The sequence below is a fragment of the Pan paniscus genome, chromosome 16 (assembly GCF_029289425.2).
Source record: "Pan paniscus chromosome 16, NHGRI_mPanPan1-v2.0_pri, whole genome shotgun sequence".
Taxonomy (NCBI): Eukaryota; Metazoa; Chordata; class Mammalia; order Primates; family Hominidae; genus Pan; species Pan paniscus.
Genome location: NC_073265.2, coordinates 22,482,708 through 22,500,878, shown reverse-complemented (window position 1 = coordinate 22,500,878; position 18,171 = coordinate 22,482,708). Strand labels below are relative to the sequence as shown.

The following is an 18,171-nucleotide window of genomic DNA, read 5'->3' as shown; positions in this document are numbered from 1 at the left end:
CAGTGTTCCTCCTCTCCAGAGGATGCAGCAACTTGGTACTATCTTGGAAGCAGACAGCAGCCCTCCCAGACATCAATCTTACTGGTGCCTTGTTCTTGAACTTCCCAGTCTTCAGAGCTGTGAGAAATAAATTTCTGTCTTTATAAATTATCCAGTCTCAGGTATTTTGTTGCTGCAGTATAAATGGACTAAGATACCTTACAGTTAGTACAAAGGTGTAACATAGATGTTAAGAATCCAGCTGCAACCAGCCATATCTCAAATGTACCTTATATTCTACCTTCTTATCACTCTAGCATGATGTATCTCCTGAGTACAACATTGCGATGTTGTTCCTATTTGTCTTAAACTGTTATTTAAATCTTTTGCCATTGGTTAATTTTTCAAGAGCTTGCTGAATCTTTTCAACTGTTTTATAAATTTGAGAACAAAACTATGTGTCACACATTTAGTCCTAACCATGCCTAGTCTAGTACCAATCACACTGAAGAATGGTTAACATGCCCTTTCTGACTCTAAAAACATGAATACAAGGGCAGAAATAAACCAGATGATTCTTAAGTGTCTACACCTTATATGCCCTTCAAAGCTAAGATGACACTTTGTACTCTCAACCCTAAAAGATGTATGTCTCCCAGCACAACAGTCTATCCATATGCTCTCCCTTTAGGACTTTGTTAAACTATATCCATTTATTTCAAGATGTTATTCAACACTTGCCTTCTTCCTCACGCATCCCTTGACTAATTCTACCAGATTCCAATAAACACCATCATTTTGGCATGCCAATGTCTCATGTGTCACTATGTAGGTAGGTGTGGTTGAGTACAAAGTTTTTAGTAATTACTCCATACATGTTTCTGATCACTCTACTTGGGTTTTCTCTGTTTCCTGCTTTGAGTTGTAGGAAGTGACTTCTGGGCAGGACTTCTAGAGCATCACGTTTCACAGCCCCTCATAGACTCTTCACATGTCACATGATGGATGTCCAAGTTATGGCCACTGATAATAAATCTACCTAGGAAAGCAGATTCAGCAAAGCTAGGAGATATTATGTTCCTTAAACTAAGTTTGTAGTCTGGGGAAGATATCGCTGTAACACTCCAAGGACTCTAAGAAAACACAGAATAACTTTTCCCATTTTCTTGTGGATTGATAGGAAACCTTTTCCTTCTCAGAATCTACAATAGGAAGGGATTAATCACAGACACCCAAACACATCTGTGCTTAGCCTGGCTACAGTGCCTGCAACTGCCGGGAAAATAGAAGCTTAACGACTTCATTACTTCCAGAGTTAAACACAACCCAAGGCTTCTCAACAGCTAATAAAAATAAAGTGAAGCAAATTATATGCCTTAAAACATTTTCTTAAAGACAAATATTTAAGAAGATTTACTACAAACATTAAGAAATAATAGTAAATTAATGTTAGAAAGAGTTTTCTAATTCCATTATTTTGATATATTAAAAGCTTTTGATATGGCTTAAAATTTTTAAAATTAGCACCAAACAGTGATTAAATAATACCACAATTTTTGACAAGCTCAAAGGAGAAAATGTTGTTTCTCCTTGTTGATTAGGGAGACAGGAAGACAACAGTGCACAATGGTTCATAAACTGTGGCCTCTGGAGTCAAACTGCTTGATTCAATTTCTGGCTTTACTTTCTACTACCTATGAGACTCTGGGCAAGGTATTTAATCTAAGCTTCAGGGTCTTCATCTACAATATGAAGATAATTGTATCCACTTGCTATGGTCTGAATATTCATGTCCCCCCCACCCTCCAAAATTCATGTTGAAATCCTAACTGTCCAGGTGACGATATTAGGCAGTAGGGCTTTTGGTGGGTAATTAAGTCATAAGGGCAGAGCCCTCATGAATGGGATTTGTGCCACTACAAAAGAGGCCCCAGAGAGCTGCCTTGCCTCTTCCACCATGTGAGAACAAAGTGAGAAGGCACCATCTATGAACCAGGAAACCTCACCAGACACTGAATCTGCCAGCACCTTGATCGTGGACTTCCCAGCTTTCAGAAGTGTAAGAGATAAATTTACGTTGTTTATAAGCTACCTTGTCTATGGTATTTCGTTATGGCAGCCTGAACAGACTAAGATGCTTCCCTCATTGGATTGTGGTATAATTTAAGTTAATATATGTAAAAGTGTTTTGAACAGTGCCTGGCACATGGTAAATGCTCAATAAGTGTTAGCTGTTATCATCCTCACCACAACCCTCACCACCCCCATCATTACTCACCATCATTCACCACACTCACCCTTATAACCCCCCTATATGATCATGCACCACCCAACCATCATATCCCATCATCACCATCATCATCACCCACCACCATCACCATGCCTACCTTCACTAACCACCACCCACCTCAATCACCCTACAACTCACTATAACCACTGACCAACTATCATATTCCACTATCACTAGCATCATAACCATTCATCCCCCACTATCACAACTCCCACTACCACTCACCATTACCCACCATGAACACCCCATCACCCACCATAATCATATACCACCACCCACCATCATCTACCATCACCCACCATGAATACTTCCATCATCTGCCACGATTCCTTATATCACTTTTATCTTACATTGCTGAGCAGAGTTCACAAAGGTATTCAGAAAGTCCTTTTGAATCACCTTTTAGACATAAGGACTTATAAAGGGCTTTGAGATCCCAAAGAAATCTGTTTATTACAGTTTTCCCATTTCAAATGCCCTACCACTCTCGTAAAGATCATGAACAACAACTATCATAACTACAAGTTTATAAGGTTTGTGGCACTGGGCTGATCTAAGTTTTCCATGGATTATTTCATTTAAGCCTCACAACTCTGTGAGGCATACATTATTATCATCTCTGTTTTACACATAAAAAAGCACTGAGGTTAGGTATTTTGACTAACTTGCTTAAATTTACACAACTAGTAAATGATAGAGCCAAATTTGAACCCAAGTTACTCCATTCTCTACTCCAAACTCTTCTGTAACGTTCTGTTGTGATTGAGCCACTATTCCTCCTCCTAAGTATTCAGAAATATTCTCATTTTTCTTTTTCATACTCTCCACATTTTTCTTTTTCATGCCTTCACCTGTGGCAACCTACTGTGAAGCATTTGAGCTACCAATGGACTGCAAATCTACTTAGTTCTAATCTGTTGATTGATTTCTATCCTACAAATTCAATTAGGGGTATCTCTATATGGGTATTGTACACAGAAAAATCAATATAATGTGACCCAAGCCAAGCTTATTACCTTCCATCTCAAACCATTTTGCTTCTTCTGACATCCTTATTTCTTTCTCTCTACCCTCAAAAATCTCTAAGCTTCAATGTGACCTCTGTTCCTTTTCTCTCAACATACCTTGGCTCAGCCATCATCATCACCATTCAGTCCTTGATACAGTTTGTATATTTGTCCCTGCCCAAATCTCATGTTGAATTGTAATCCCCAATGCTGGAGGTGGGGCCTGGTGGGAGGTGTTTGAATCATGGGGACAGATCCCTCACGGCTTGATGCTGTCTTCACAACAGTGAGTTCTTAAGAGATCTGGCCATTTAAAAGTGTGTGGCACCTCCCCCTTGCCTTATGCCTGCTTTCACCCTATGATGTGCCTATTCCCCCTTCACCTTCTGCCACAATTGAAAGCTCCCAGAGGCTTCACCAGAAGCCAAGCAGATGCTAGCACCATGCTTCCTGTAAAGCCTGCAGAACCACGAGCCAATTAAACTTCTTTTATTAACAAATCACCCAGTTTCAGGTATTTATTTAGAATAATGCAAGAATGGACTAATACTGAACATTTGTACCAAAGATTGGGGTATTGCTATAAAGATACCTGAAAATGTGGAAGCAGCTTTGGAACTGGGTAGGTGGCAGAGATTGAAAGTGTTTGTAGGGCTCAGAAGAAGATGATAGAAAGTTTGGAACTTCTTGGAGACTGGTTAAATTTGTTGTGACCAAAATGCTGACAGTGAAGTCCAAGCTGCTGAGGTCTCAGGTGGAAATGAGGAACTTATTTGGAATTGAAGCAAAGGTCATGCATATTACACATTAGTAAAGAACTTGGCTGCATTCTGTTCGTGCCTTAGGGATCGATGGAAGTTTGAACTTGAGAGTGATGACCTAGGGTATCCTGGTGGAAGAAACTTCTAAGCAGCAAAGTGTTCAAGAAGTGGCCTGGTAGCTGGGCACGGTGGCTCATGCCTGTAATCCCAGCACTTTGGGAGGCTGAGGCGGGTGGATCACAAAGTCAGGAGATTGAGACCATCCTGGCTAACACGGTGAAACCCCATCTCTACTAAAAATACGAAAAGTTAGCCAGGCATGGTGGTGGGTGCCTATAGTCCCAGCTACTTGGGAGGCTGAGGCAGGAGAATGGCATGAACCTGGGAGGCGGAGCTTGCAGTGAGCCGAGATCACGCCACTGCACTCCAGCCTGGGCGACAGAACGAGACTCAGTCTCAAAAAAAAAAAAAAAAAAAAAAAGAAAGAAAGAAAGAAAGAAAGAAAGAAGTGGCATGGCTGCTTCTAACAACCTATGTTCAGATGTGAAAATGAATAAATGACTTAAAGTTGGAAATTTATTTAAACAAGAACAGAGTGTAAAAGTTTGGAAAATTTGCAGCCTTGCCATGTGGCAGAGAAAGAAGGGGCTTTTTCAGAAGAGGAAATCAAGTAGGATGTAGAGCAACTACTTACTAGAGATATTTGCATGACTAAAAGGGAGCCAAGTGCTAACATCCAAGATAATGAGGAAAAGGCCTCAAAGGCATTTCAGAGACCTTCATGGCAGCCCCTCCTATCATAGGCCCAGAGGCTTAGGAGGGAAGAATTAACTTGTGGGCCAGGCCCAGGGCAGCCTCATGACATTGCTCCCCATATATCCTGGCTGCTCCAACTCTAGCTGTGGCTCAAATGGGCCCAACTAAAGCTTGGGCTGCCACTTTGGAGAATGCAAGCCATAAACTCTTGGCAGTTTCCATGTAGTGTTAAGCCTGTAGGTATGCAAAATGCAACAGTGGAGAACACTTGTCAGCTTCCACCTAGATTTCAGAGGATGTATGGAAAAGCCTGGGTCCCCAGGCAGAATCCTGCTGCAGGTGTGGAGCCTCACAGAATACCTCTACTAGGGCAGTACAGACAGGAAATGTGGGGTTGGAGGCGCCATGCAGAGTCCCTCCTGGGGTACTGCCTAGTGGAGCTGTGGGGAGGGGGCTACCACCCTCCAGACCCCAGGATGGTAGAGCCACTGGCATGCCTATAGTCCCAGCTGCTTGGAAGGCTGAGATGGGAGGATTGCTTGAGCCTGGGAGGTCGAGGGTGCAGTCAGCTGAGATTGCACCACTGCACTCCAGCCTGGGTGATAGAGCAAGACCCTGTCTCAAAAAAAAAAAAAAAAAAAAAAAGTGTATGGCACCTCCAGCCTCTCTACTCTGTCTCTCTTCCTCCTGCTTTCTCCATGTGACATGCCTAGTCCATCTTTGCCTTCTGCCATGATCAGAAGCTCCCTGAGGCTTCACCAGAAGTTTAGTAGATACCAGCACCATGCTTCTTATAAAGCCTGCAGTACTGTGAACCAATTAAACCTCTCTTCTTAATAAATTATCAAGTCTCAGGTATTTCTTTATAGCAATGCAAGAATGGTCTAATACAGTCCTGTGAATTCCACCTCAGTAATTTCTTTCGAATGTATCTCTTCCAGTCCATTTTACCAACACCATAATAATTTAGAAACTCATTATTCTAACCTGAGTACAGAACCCATGAGTGGGTATCAACCCATCAGTCTCTCTTCTGTTAAAAAGTTTTACAGTTCTCTACACACTGAATCAATACTAAACTTTTCAACTTGGCATTTAGGTTTTCCCCATTATAACCACCTACCTTTTAAACCGCATGTCTTACCAGTGCCATCCATGCATCTACCCTCCAGACTAAGGTATCTTAGTCTGTTTTGTGCTGCTATAACAGAATATCAAAGACTAGGTAATTTATAAAATATAGAGGTTTATTTGGCTCATGGCTCTGGAGGCTCAGAAGTCCAAGATCAAGGGGGTGCATCTGTTAAGGGCCTTCTCACTGCATCATAACATGGCAGAAGGCATCACATGGCAAGAGAGTGTGCACAAGAAAGCAAGATGTTGAACTCGTGGCCTCCAGCCATTTTATAATGGGCATTAACCCATTCATGAGGTGTTGGGTCCTCATGACCTAACACCTCCAATTAGGCCCCATCTCCCAACTCTCGGGATTAAGTTTCTAAAACATGCTTTTTAGGGGACACATTTAAACAATAGCACTAGGTTTCCTGAGCACAGCATGCTTTAGCCTTTGAGCTACTGTACATGCTGCTTCTCAACTGAATCTATGTATTTGGAAACTTGACCTTTCAAAGCTTATCTCTAACATCACCTCCTCCATTAGGCCTTTTCTGATCTCCTCAATAAGATATGTTTCCCCTCTTGAACCCCTTCAGTGCTCTCTCCCTGCCTTACTCCACTTACTTTTATTGTAGTGATCTCTGTCCATGTTTGCTCCCCTTAAAAGACTGAAAATTCTTTGAAAGGAGAAGCTGACATCCTTTGCCAAAACTAGACACGGCTACTGTTAGATATGAGCTCTAAATTTCTTTTCAAAGAATTAATATGTCATTATGTTCAATTCTTTGCCTTCTACTTTCAAACCTAACTTCCTCGTAAAGCAAACTTTTTCGATTACCTGCTCCACCCTGACTCATTCTGATCATCTGCTCCACCCTAACTCATTCTGATTACCTGCTACCTGCTCTGTCCTGACTCCCGCCGAAGCACTCACCCCGTCATTCTATTTAAATCGGCCAATGGGAATTAGTTTAGCCTGTGCGGTCTAACCCTAGCCAATAGGGGAACGACACAGCAGCAGGGGCCACGTGCATCAGGAATAAGAACCCCTTCCCCTCCTTTGTCCAAGTGTGTGCTCACCATTGCTCCATCTGTAAGGGCGCACCCTTCTAAAGAAGTACCTTGCCTTGCTGAGAATTAAAAAGAAAATTTTATATTCAAGTGCTATTTCTTTTGTGGCACCAAAACTTTATATATATAACACTATTATAGAGACAAACATTAAACTGAAATCCACAAACATTTCTATTGATGGGCCAGTTTGCCAGAGTTTGTTGCATTATAAAATTGCAGTGCAGAAAATATATTGAAAAGATATAAAATAACCTGAAAACAAAAGGGGTGGACCAAACCTTTTGGTCTAGAGTTTAGTTCAATATTGTTGTACCTAACCCACAAAAGCAAGTGTTAGAATTTAGCAATCCAGGTAGAAGAAGAGCCAGTCGATTCCTTTACCTTCACGATCCAGGTAGATGGTCTCATAAAATGACTCAAAAAGCTCTTGATCTTGACTGTGAAGGTGACCAAGATGAATAAATTGGTCCTGCCTTGATCAGATTTGTCTGCAAACAATCTATTTACATAATTTGGCGAGCTGTATAAATTCTTAATATCCATTTCATACACCCACAAATTTGCTTTACTCCTACAGTAACTCTGTGTTAATTCTGGACATGTGATAATTTGGATACAAAGTGAACCAGGCTATTAGAGGATACTCTAAAACTGCCCTCAAGAGAAGAAAATGGAGGTTAGCAAAGCCGGTGATAAACAAGAAGGATGCAGTGATGAATACGCAGAGAGAAGCAGAGAGAGTTGATTAGGAAGTTGGCTGGGTGGGTTCCAGGGATAACAAGCAACCACCTCAAGGCCTGCAATCTAACCAGGACAAGGAGAAAAGAAACCATTTAAATATTAAGACTATAGTATAGTACGGTGAAGAAAAGTAAGCAGGTGAAATGGGAGGGTAGAGAGACAACAAGAAAAGCACACGGGAATATAATGATCACATTATATCAACATATTTTGAGACAAATTCTTATACTTAGAACAACTGGCATGATTGTGTGTTAGCTGCAGTCTCTCTTTGAGATCACCTAACCTGCTTAGTGCAATTTGTTAGCCTGGAACCCCAAACTGAGAGAACAGAGAGGGACTACAACTATAATGTCAATACAAATGAATTAGTATTATAACAAAAATTCTTAGGAGACAAGGCTCATTTTCAAGAAAGTACCCTACTTATTTACATAATATTCAGCATATTATTCCAGAGCAACTAAAGAATTTTGGTTGTGTTGGAATTCACTATAAATGGGAGGTAGATTGTATTATAACAAATAATATTTAGGGTTGTTATAGCAATTTTTTTCTCCTGGGAGTTTACTTATCTTTTACAGCTACTCAGTTATACTTGATTTTATTCATTCATTCATTCATCCATCCATCCATCCATCCATCCATCCATCCATCCATCCATCCATCCATGTATTCATCCATCCATCCATCCATCCATCCATCCAACAGTCCAGGGATCTAGATGTACATGTGCATTTAGCTCTGTGAAACAGGTGAGGTATTAATGATGATCTTCATAAGGCCCCCTTTTACAGTGCAGAGAGATGACACATCCAACCTCAGGCGGTGAGTTTCTTGCTGGACCTGGGACTAATGCTCAGTGCTCTGTTCACTGGACTCTACTCTTTATCCTTGTCTGGCCTGATTCTGAGATTTCTCTTGCCAGCCACCAAACACCTGTGATTCTCCCTAAGATTTCTCTTGCCAGCCACCAACCCCCTATTTTCAGATAAGAAGCAATGGAAAGGATATCCTTTTCCTTGTAGGTATCCACGATCATGCTATTCTGGGTATAAAAGGTATGGAAAAATGTGGGACTCACTGTTCACGAAGACAGCAAACCTCAGGAAGGACAGGTAGCGTTCCCCTTCAATGGGGTTCCAGCCGACATCAGGGTATCCTTTGGCCAGAAGCATGGGGCAGCTCTGTAGGCCACAGCCTGCCAAGTAGGTCACCACCTGCCAGAAACAGTACAAAAGTGTTCTTTCACATGCATTAGGATGGCTATTAAAAAACACACCTCCAAAAATAACAAGTGTTGTTTGAGGATGTAGAGAAGTTGGAACTCTTGTGCATTGCTGGTGAGAATGTAAAATGGTACAGCCACTGTGGAAAACAGTACTACAGATCCTCAGAAAATTAAAAACAGAATTGTTATATGATCCAGCAATTTCACTTCTGGGTATATACCCCCACATAATTGAAAACTAAAATGTGGAAGCAACCCAAGTGGCCACTGACGGATGAATGAATGAATAAGCAAAACGTGATATATACGTACAATGGGATATTCAGCCTTAAACAGGAACAGAATTTTGATACATGCTACAACGTGAAGAACATTGAGGACATTCGCTAAGTGAAATAAGCCAGTCACAAAAAGACAAATACCGTATCGTTCCATTCATAGGAGGTAATTTGAGTAGTAAAACCCGTAAAGACAGAAAGTAGAATGGTGGTTGCCAGGGACTTGAGGGAGGGGAGGGAAGAATGGAAAGTTATTGTTAAGTGGATCTAGAATTTCAGTTTTACAAGATGAAAAGAGTTATGGAGATAGATGGTGGTGACAGTTCAACAACATTACAAAAGTACTGAATACTACATACAGTTAAATATACAGTTAAAAATGATCGATAGTAAATTATATATTTTGTGTATTTTAACACAATAAAATTTAAAAATAAATCTTACACGTATATAAGAAACAAAGAAAGAAAGAACTGCTCAAGTTTTTATTTTATTTTTTATAAGATAGCTGTGAGGCCTGTGAAATTCTAAGAACTGAAAGGCTTCCATTTCCCTGGAGGCTAGAAAGAGCCTCCAATTCATTTTTTGTTTCCAAGTGATTAACAAGATTGATTATCATTGTTATGTAGGAACACACCATGTACTGTCAGTTCCTGGTTTTTCCAGTTCTGGCAAGAGGGAGCTGTCATTTAAAAATAAGCCTAGCTAGCGTACATCTGGGGAGACATCAGTGCAGGAAAAGAAGGACCCACTGGGGGCGGGCCATGTTCACTTGGCCATGGTATTGCAAGGCTACAATATTCAGTCACTGACTGACCCAGAGTGGGCCCTTGAGTAATCAGGGGTGTCTACTCTCGTTCTGCATCCACAACAGCTGTCCAAAGTCAAAAGCCAAGATGTTAAGGTTGGGATGGCCAGAAAAAGAGATCCCCATCCATTAAGGACTGGGATTGGTGGTGGTCTCTTTGCTTCCAGGTTACCAGACACTTATCACGAGATCTCTGTGCTAGGACCTTATAGACGATTTTAGATTCTGTTCTACTTTTCAGCAGCTTTCAGGCAAAAAGACTGGCAAATACACCTTTGATTAAAACGCAGTTGCTATTCTAATTTCACCTTTGATATCTTATGTATACACAGAGAAGAGAAGAATCCACAGTGCTCCAAAATCCTCAAAGTCAGGGATGGTGTTTTTAAAGAATTTTTTAACCTCCAGGGCCTAGCACATAGTAGCTGTTCAATAAATGTTTGTTCAATGAATCACTTACTTGCTGACGTCAAATATTCTATTTTGCAAGTATAATAAAAATAAGGCCAAACTCAGCAAGAATCTATCACCATACTTTTTCCTTCTTAAACCAGTACAGACAATATTCTGCTTAGAGTTCAGATTTAATTTTGTCTTTAAAATGTCAGGGAAGCATCAATAAGGGCCAGAATTGGGCAGAGTTTTCAAGATTGCAGGTGCAGACATTTCACAGGCTGCTATAATTGCCCATATGAGAGAGAGAGAGTGTGTGTGCATGTGTGTGTGCGTATGCGTGTGTGTATGTGTTGGGGTAGGGCTACTGTTCAATCCTAAATGATCTAATTTCTGGCGTGATCAATAGAAGGAAGAAACTCCAGCATACCAGTCCTTTGCTGTTCTTTCCTGTGAACCAAACTTGGGTAATTTCCTGACATTGGGCTGAATAAAGTCTATAGCAGTGTGCTAAGCCACCCCAACTACTTGAAAACGCTGTGGCAAACCTCATCCCCTTTACAGATTTCCTGAAGCGCCCATTTCTTCCCTCTCCCAGCTTGCTGGCCTGCGCTAATCACATCTGACTTCTTCCAATGGAGGCTCCATGTCTTTGCTGAGCAACATTGTTTCAAAAGATGAACTGAGGCTGAGAATAGGATATGGAGTTCAAAACCTTGTGGCATTGCCTTGTCCAAAAAGACCCATTCAGCTGCTTTTCACACAAGCATCGGTTATCATCACACCACCTAAAACACTGAGCTATTTATTGTCATCTAAATGTATGAATAACAGAGTTTGGCTGAGGTCTCTCCCTCTAGATGCAGAGACCATGAATAGACACAGCATTTATGGAAGCTCTCACGACAGGTGGCATGGTGCTTGAGTCTTGTGTGTATGTAGGAGGTGGCTGGTACCCTTCACAACACAGGCCTACAGAGCCTGGAGGAGCAACTTCTAACATTTCCCTCTGGTCTGGTCATTTTCACTTACTCCGTTTGCAGCTGGGATTGCTTATTAAAGTTAACCGTAAGTTATATTGACTGGGACTTCTTTCAGCAGAATTTTTTTTTTTTGAGACGGAGTCTCGCTCTGTCACCCAGGCTCCCAGGCTGGAGTGCAGTGGCATGATCTCGGCTCACTGCAACCTCTGCCTCCCGGGATCAAACAATTCTCCTGCCTCAGCCTCCTGAGTAGCTGGGACTATAGGCACCCACCACCATGCCTGGCTAACTTTTGTATTTCTTTTTAGTAGAGATGGGGTTTTGCCATGTTGGCCAGACTGGTCTTGAACTCCTGACCTCAAATGATTCACCTGCCTCGGCCTCCCGAAGTGCTGGGATTACAGGCGTGAGCCACCACGACTGCCCTCTTTTAACAGAATGTTAAAAAGCAAGGTTCTTCTATTATGGTATTATTATGGTATTGGGTTGTTTGATAAACATCATATTTGATAAGGCCAGTAAATAGATTCTTTCCTTGATTCCTGCTTTTAACTTAATGATTTATAAGGGACCCAATGAAGTCCATTGGAAATATTGATTGAATCTGACAAAATAAAAAAAATGCTTTCACTTAAATTTGTCACCTCAAAATATTATTGTAAAAATGTCTGATATTTCAAAATACTTTAAAGAACAAAATAAAATGACCAACTCAAAGACAAACCCCTCTGTCATGGGCTAAATTGTCTCCCGCAAATTTCATATGTGGAAGCCCTAACCCTCAGTATCCCAGAATGTTTCTGTATTTGGATATAGGGGCTGTAAAGAGGTGATTAAGTTAAACTGAGTTGTTGGGGTCATGTCCTTCAGGAGGAGGAAATCTGGACACATAGAGAGATACCAAGGATACGTGCACACAAAGAAAAGACTACGTGAGGACACAGCAAAACAGTGGCCATCTGCAAGCCAGGAGGTGAAGCCTCAGAAGAAACCAAACCTGCGCACACCTCGATCTTGGACTTCCAGCTTCCAGAACTGTGAGAAAATAAATTTCCGATGTTTATGTCACCCAACCTGTGGTACTTTGTTATGGCAGCCCCAGCAAAGTAATATCCTCTCTTATTACAAGGAAAGTTCCTCCCATTAGAAATATGCTGCACAAACACGGGCGTTTTGTCTGTCTGGTTGATGATAGGCCCTCAGTAATTATCAGTTGAATGCATTTGAAATAGAATTTACTAACTGAAAAATGTCAACGAATTATTGGTGGGTAATTATCATCTCATCTTAATAGATCAGACATGGTTTTGCAGCTTGGCCAATGATTCTCTGCCAAGGCCTGAAACAGCAGAATCTTCGTGAGTGGTAAATCTGTGGTCTGTGTGGCTGCCTCAGCTAGAGGAAGGCCATCTGCTGCCACAATCGTTTAATCAAGACAACCCCTCTCTCTCTTTCCTCACCCTGTCTTCTTTGAGCCACCCCACGTTCACTATGCGACACGAAGAAAAAAATGTGTATTTATTTCTCAATTTTCCCTCTCAGCTTCTCAGATACTAGATTTGCTGGGTTTTCTCATCCTTTTGGCTGCTCCTCTTCCTGTTTTTTGTTGGTGCCTTTTTCTCAGCGACTCCCTTAAATATGCTGGCGGTCCTCAGGGCTCTGGCCTGGCTATGCTTCTTTTCTTGCTCCAGACCAGCCCCTGGAGTCACCTCATGTACCCCCAGCGCTTCAACCACCCTCTGTGTGCTCTATCTGCAGCTCAGAGAGCTCTCCTGAGATTTACTGCCAGGTCGTCAATTCCCTACTTGACAATGCCATTTGGGAGCCTTGGGGCCCCTTAAACTTGACAGACCCCAAACTCATCGCCGGCCTCCTCAGATCTGCTCTACCTCCTGCACTCCTTGGAGGAAAACATGGGCTGAACTGATATCTAATTAATGGCTGCAATTTGTCCTCTGATAGATCGGTCCCCTGGCTTCAAACGCTTCTCACACCCACTGCATCAATATTAATTGAAGCCAGCACAGTCTTGGGCTTTGACTACTACCAAAACTCTCCTCCTTGCCTCAAGACTTGTTTCTGTTCAGTTCTTCTTACTGAAACTGGGGTGTTTTCTAAAATATGAATCGTACTGTGTTGCCCCTTTGCCTAATACTCTCCAGTGGTTTCCACCACTCTTGGCTCTACGGTGACCTCCTGTAATAAAATGGGTAGGAGCACTGCCTCCACAGCCCAACGCTCTCGATGCCTGGCTGTGCCACTGACTAACCGCATGACACTGAGGATGCCACCCAATCTCTTTATGCCTCCACTTCCTTGCCCGTAACTGGCAGGCAACAATGAAAGGGCTTGGTCTGAGGGTCATGTGAGTTCATTTGTGGGAAGCATTCAGAATAAAGCCTGGCACAGTGTATGAGCATGAATTTCTTTTAGTAATAGAAATGGCAGCATAAGTTCAATTCCTCACTGCTTCTGCTGCATTCTCACCACATCCCCCAGGTACTCTGTGCTTCAGTCATACCCAGTCTCCTATTCCCCAGCACGCCATACTCTCCTCTCGGACATGCAAACATCCCTGGCATGCTTCCCCAACAATGCGGCTGATCAGCTTCTACTCATCCCTCAAGTCACGACTGTTTCTGAGTGACCTTCCCAATCCCCTAGTCAGGCTCAGGTGCCCTTTTCCGCGTGCTCCCAAATCCCCTACATAATGATGACCTTTGATTTGTCTTTGACTTGCCCACGTCCCTCCTCTCCACCCCCCTCCCCCTCCAGGTTGCTCTTCTCCACTCAGAAGGTCACACTGTGAATCCTGTCAGCCCTCCGGTCAAGGACATCATTTAAAGAAAGGGATGGGGAAAAGACGTAGTGAGGCCGCCTCAACCAGCTCCACCACCAGGAGCTTCATCCACACTCCCAGCAGAGGGCAGCTCAGTTTGTCTCAGTTACACATGGAAAGGACACTGATTATACAGTATTCTGCCACATCTCTTCCTTCCATAGGTAGATTTATAAATCTGTAAATTACGCAGAACTTTATGAGGAACCACGGGCATCTGGTAATGTTCCATGTAGACCAATGAGGCTGGGCTTCCACACACGAAGAACACAAATGTCCACATGTCTCTGAAGTTGGCTACCTGTGTTCACAGGAGATCCCTTGGTCATAATCGTGCTGCTACCGGTTACTCACATTCTTCCACACTTTCCCTACAAGCCCACCAAGATGACGATACAGTGACAGAGACTCCATCCGTGGTCTGCTTATCCTTAGCTTAGCTGCACTACAGGCCGAAGAGAACACCACACTGCCTCCCCAAAGGCCGGTTACCTTCTCGAGGTCTGGTTCCTCTAAGCTCAGCGCTAACTCATTGTTGTCCATCACAGAGGAAGCTGCCACATCCAGTGGGGTGGATCCCCTCATCGACGGGGAAGCTGAGGGAGGAGGGGAGAATTAGCAAGAAAAGGACAGAGGAAGACACTCAGTGCTGAGCTGAGACTGCAGTGCACATAAGCGGACAGGAGAGGGCAGCAAACACATTGAAACCTGGTTTACATGACCGTTCTCCAACGGGACAGTCCGCTTGCATTAAGAACAGCTCTATTAGCTATCCTTCCTCCCCACATTCATTGCCTTGAATACGAATTAATAGAAAATCGGTTCACACTACCAGCCAGGACCATGTATTTCCAAGTGCTTTGCTAACACAAAACTTCTTGAGGCCCCATATCAGATGCCACTCGACCAACTAAGCCCAGTGGAACGTGTATATTTCTGGGGCTACCACCTAGAGTTTAAAAATAGCATCAAACAGCATTAGCTCATACAGTTTCACCAGGTCACCAATGTTGTTTTTGACTTGTTTGTTTGGTTCTCAGTTTAGAATTAAGAAAAACTTCAGGTGGCATTTTACAAAAAGGTTAGTAGCCTGAGGTTGCATTTGAGAAATAAAAACCCGTGAAACTTCAGTTTTCAAGTGCAAGTATTTTGTGTATTACACACATTCATTTCGTTTATATCCATAACAGTGAGTAAGGCATATGCATTGACTTGCTTTTCTAGTGGTGGTGGTGGATTTACACTGTTTATCCACGATTGCTCTTGGCCAGTCTGCCTCCCCGCTAAGGAAAGCACTTGCTGGGAGGTTGATGGACAGGTATGCAGCCTGCAGCCAGCCTGCCAAGACGAGATCCGATCCATGACCTTGGTCTCATCAGCACTGCTCCCTGGTCAGTTGAGTGGGCTGGGAAGAGCTGTGCCCCCAGACTATATCTGCAATCCCAGGGGCATTTTGTAAACCATGGGCCACTGGTCCCAAGAGAGATGAGGTAAAACTGTACGACTTTGTCAACACTAAACTGTCACCAATCTTGGCTGGTAGCAACATCTCTACTTCTGTTGGAGAACGTTCTTGTGGCATCGTTACTTCAATTGTTTTAAATCAGGCAGTCTCTTCTAGTATTTACAAATATCCCAGCGTGCATGTGGCTTCTTTCCCTGTATTTTCCTAAGTGGTCAAAAGGGGGAGTGTAACCTTCGAGTTTGGATGTGGAAGTTACAAGAAGACTTACGCACCTAGGCCAACACTGCTATTCTCCAGAAGATAACTCAGATGCTCAAACATGGCCTTCTGATTTTGCCGGCTAATTCGACAGAAATAGCAAAGGAAACGGCAGCAGCTAGCAACCATCTTTGGAAATGCAATCTGTAGGGAGAAGTAGAAAGTGTCAGACAAAAGAATCTATCATGAGGCCTTTCTGAAAACTGTGACCTCAGAGTCTTAAGTGGGTAAAGTGTGAACACTTGGAAAAATGAACTTTCTCCTTCCATTTTTTTTCTCAAGACTTATTCATAGGAGTTATAGTTCCTGAAATATCTTTCCTCCAAGAGAAACAGATGTCAAACAAGAATCCCAATCATCCTCGGAAGTCACGTGAAATTGCATGACCTTCTACCAGGCTATTGTTTCCAAGTAGGAAGGGAGTGGACAGAATTCAGAGACAGAGAGAGATGAGAGAGAGAGAGGAGAGAGAGTGAGTGAGATGAGAGAGAGAGAGGAGAGACAGAGAGGAGAGAAAGTGAGGAAAGAGTGAGGAGAGAAAGAGGAGAGAGTTAGGAGAGAGTGAGGAGGGGGGGAGAGAGAAAGGGGGGGAGAGAGAGAGAGAGAGAGACAGAGAGACAGAGAGACAGACAGACAGACAGACAGACACAGGTGATCGTAGACACATAAGGCCCACCAGTATATCAAAGCCCAAGTGCCCTGGGTCAAGGCTGGCCTCTACAGTTACGCAAGTCTGAAAGGCATCGCTCTCTGAGTCTTCCCTGACTACTTTTGTCATTGATAATTGCTCTTCTATGGGATTCCATAGCACTTGTAATTTGATTCGTGCAGTCTAGCATGAAGACGCCATCTTATATTACTGTTGATTGCACTCGGCTTTTCTACTTAACAAAGTAACCAGCATCTCTAGGTTGGGCCAAATCTTAGTTTTGATCCTACAGTGCTCAATAAATGGTGCCAGTGTTAACCTTGCTCAGGATCCTAAGACAACCTTGATTTCCTCCTTTAATATCACAGAGGATGCTCTAAGCAATAAGGTTCAGAAACTTATAGTCTATCTGCTCGCTGAGGCATCCAGACATGTGCTCAGAGATCTTCTGGAGAGATTTCACTTTCCCAAGAGATCAGAAGGAAGCCCATGAGGAACGTGACCCTGGCTTCTGTTCCTTCTACACACCCACCCCCTCCCCAGTAGCACTGATGAAACTGCACCAGAAATCATCCCTTCCCAGGACCCTGGCACTCTGGAATTTCCAACATTTGAAGCCATACCCTATCTACTGCCTGTGGAAGCAGTTTAACCGTGAGGAGGACCCCAGCCCAGCTGGGATAAATGTCCAGTTGTGTCCTATCCCCACAACTCTCCCCTTAGCAACAGGAGCTCCCCCTGATGCAGGCTCCTTATGAGGGAGCTGGCAAGGAAACCTGGCTTCTTCAGGAGTTCGGTTGACAGAGGAAACATCAACACTTCTGGGGAAACACTGCCAGGATCACTACTGGGATCTTGTTCTCCTTTAGAACAGCCTTCTCCTGACTCAGCACAAAACACACCAGGCTCCTAAGTGGAAGTGAGTGATTCCAGCTTGGAAAGAGCAGGGCTGCCGAATACGGGAAGTAAACTTAGCAACTGAATAGCTCAGTGGGATTAATGAAGAAAGTCTCCAAGCTTCAAGAGCTCTTACACAATGGGATTCCATCCAGCAGCATTATCCCATCGCTTGGCTCCTTCTTGGCACTGTGCCTATCCCTTCCTCTCCCTGGAAGAGAAACTGAGGCAAGGGACACCAGCCACGTGGCTCTGAACAAGTCACCTCATGCGCTCCTGCCTCAAGGGACAAGTTCTGGCTAGGTTCTCCTTTTAGCATTACCTGAGATTTCTCTGTACCCAACACGTTCACCATCACCTCCATCACCGTCTCGTGCATGCCCAGGACTCTCATGAGGTTGGGATGCTGGTAAAACACCTTGTTGTTCATTATGTCTCTAGGATAAGGATCAGAGACAGTCTTCAGCACCTGCTTATTTATATGCTATGAAAATTCAGGGATGAGAACACACAAACACACGAGAGGGCAAAATAATATGAAAGTAACAGGTTGAAAAGATAATAAGAAAGCACTAGGTCAGCTGGAATATATGTGGAAGGCCATTTTAGCTGACTGAAATATTCTGTGCTCCTCTATTTCTAA

The 18,171-nt window shown here is 43.1% G+C and overlaps 1 protein-coding gene across 2 annotated transcripts in view; it reads right to left on the bottom strand.

The window, feature by feature from the left end:
* Nucleotides 1-18,171, bottom strand: part of RYR3 (ryanodine receptor 3) — a 563,020-nt gene that overhangs the window by 151,272 nt on the left and 393,577 nt on the right. For both annotated transcript variants that reach the window (XM_034938474.3, XM_057299827.2), the window contains exons 40-43: nucleotides 17,851-17,965; nucleotides 15,997-16,126; nucleotides 14,752-14,855; nucleotides 8,812-8,947 (exon numbers count right to left, since the gene is read on the bottom strand). In XM_034938474.3, the coding sequence (XP_034794365.3) occupies nucleotides 8,812-8,947; nucleotides 14,752-14,855; nucleotides 15,997-16,126; nucleotides 17,851-17,965 (485 nt within the window). The remainder of the gene's footprint in view (nucleotides 1-8,811; nucleotides 8,948-14,751; nucleotides 14,856-15,996; nucleotides 16,127-17,850; nucleotides 17,966-18,171) is intronic.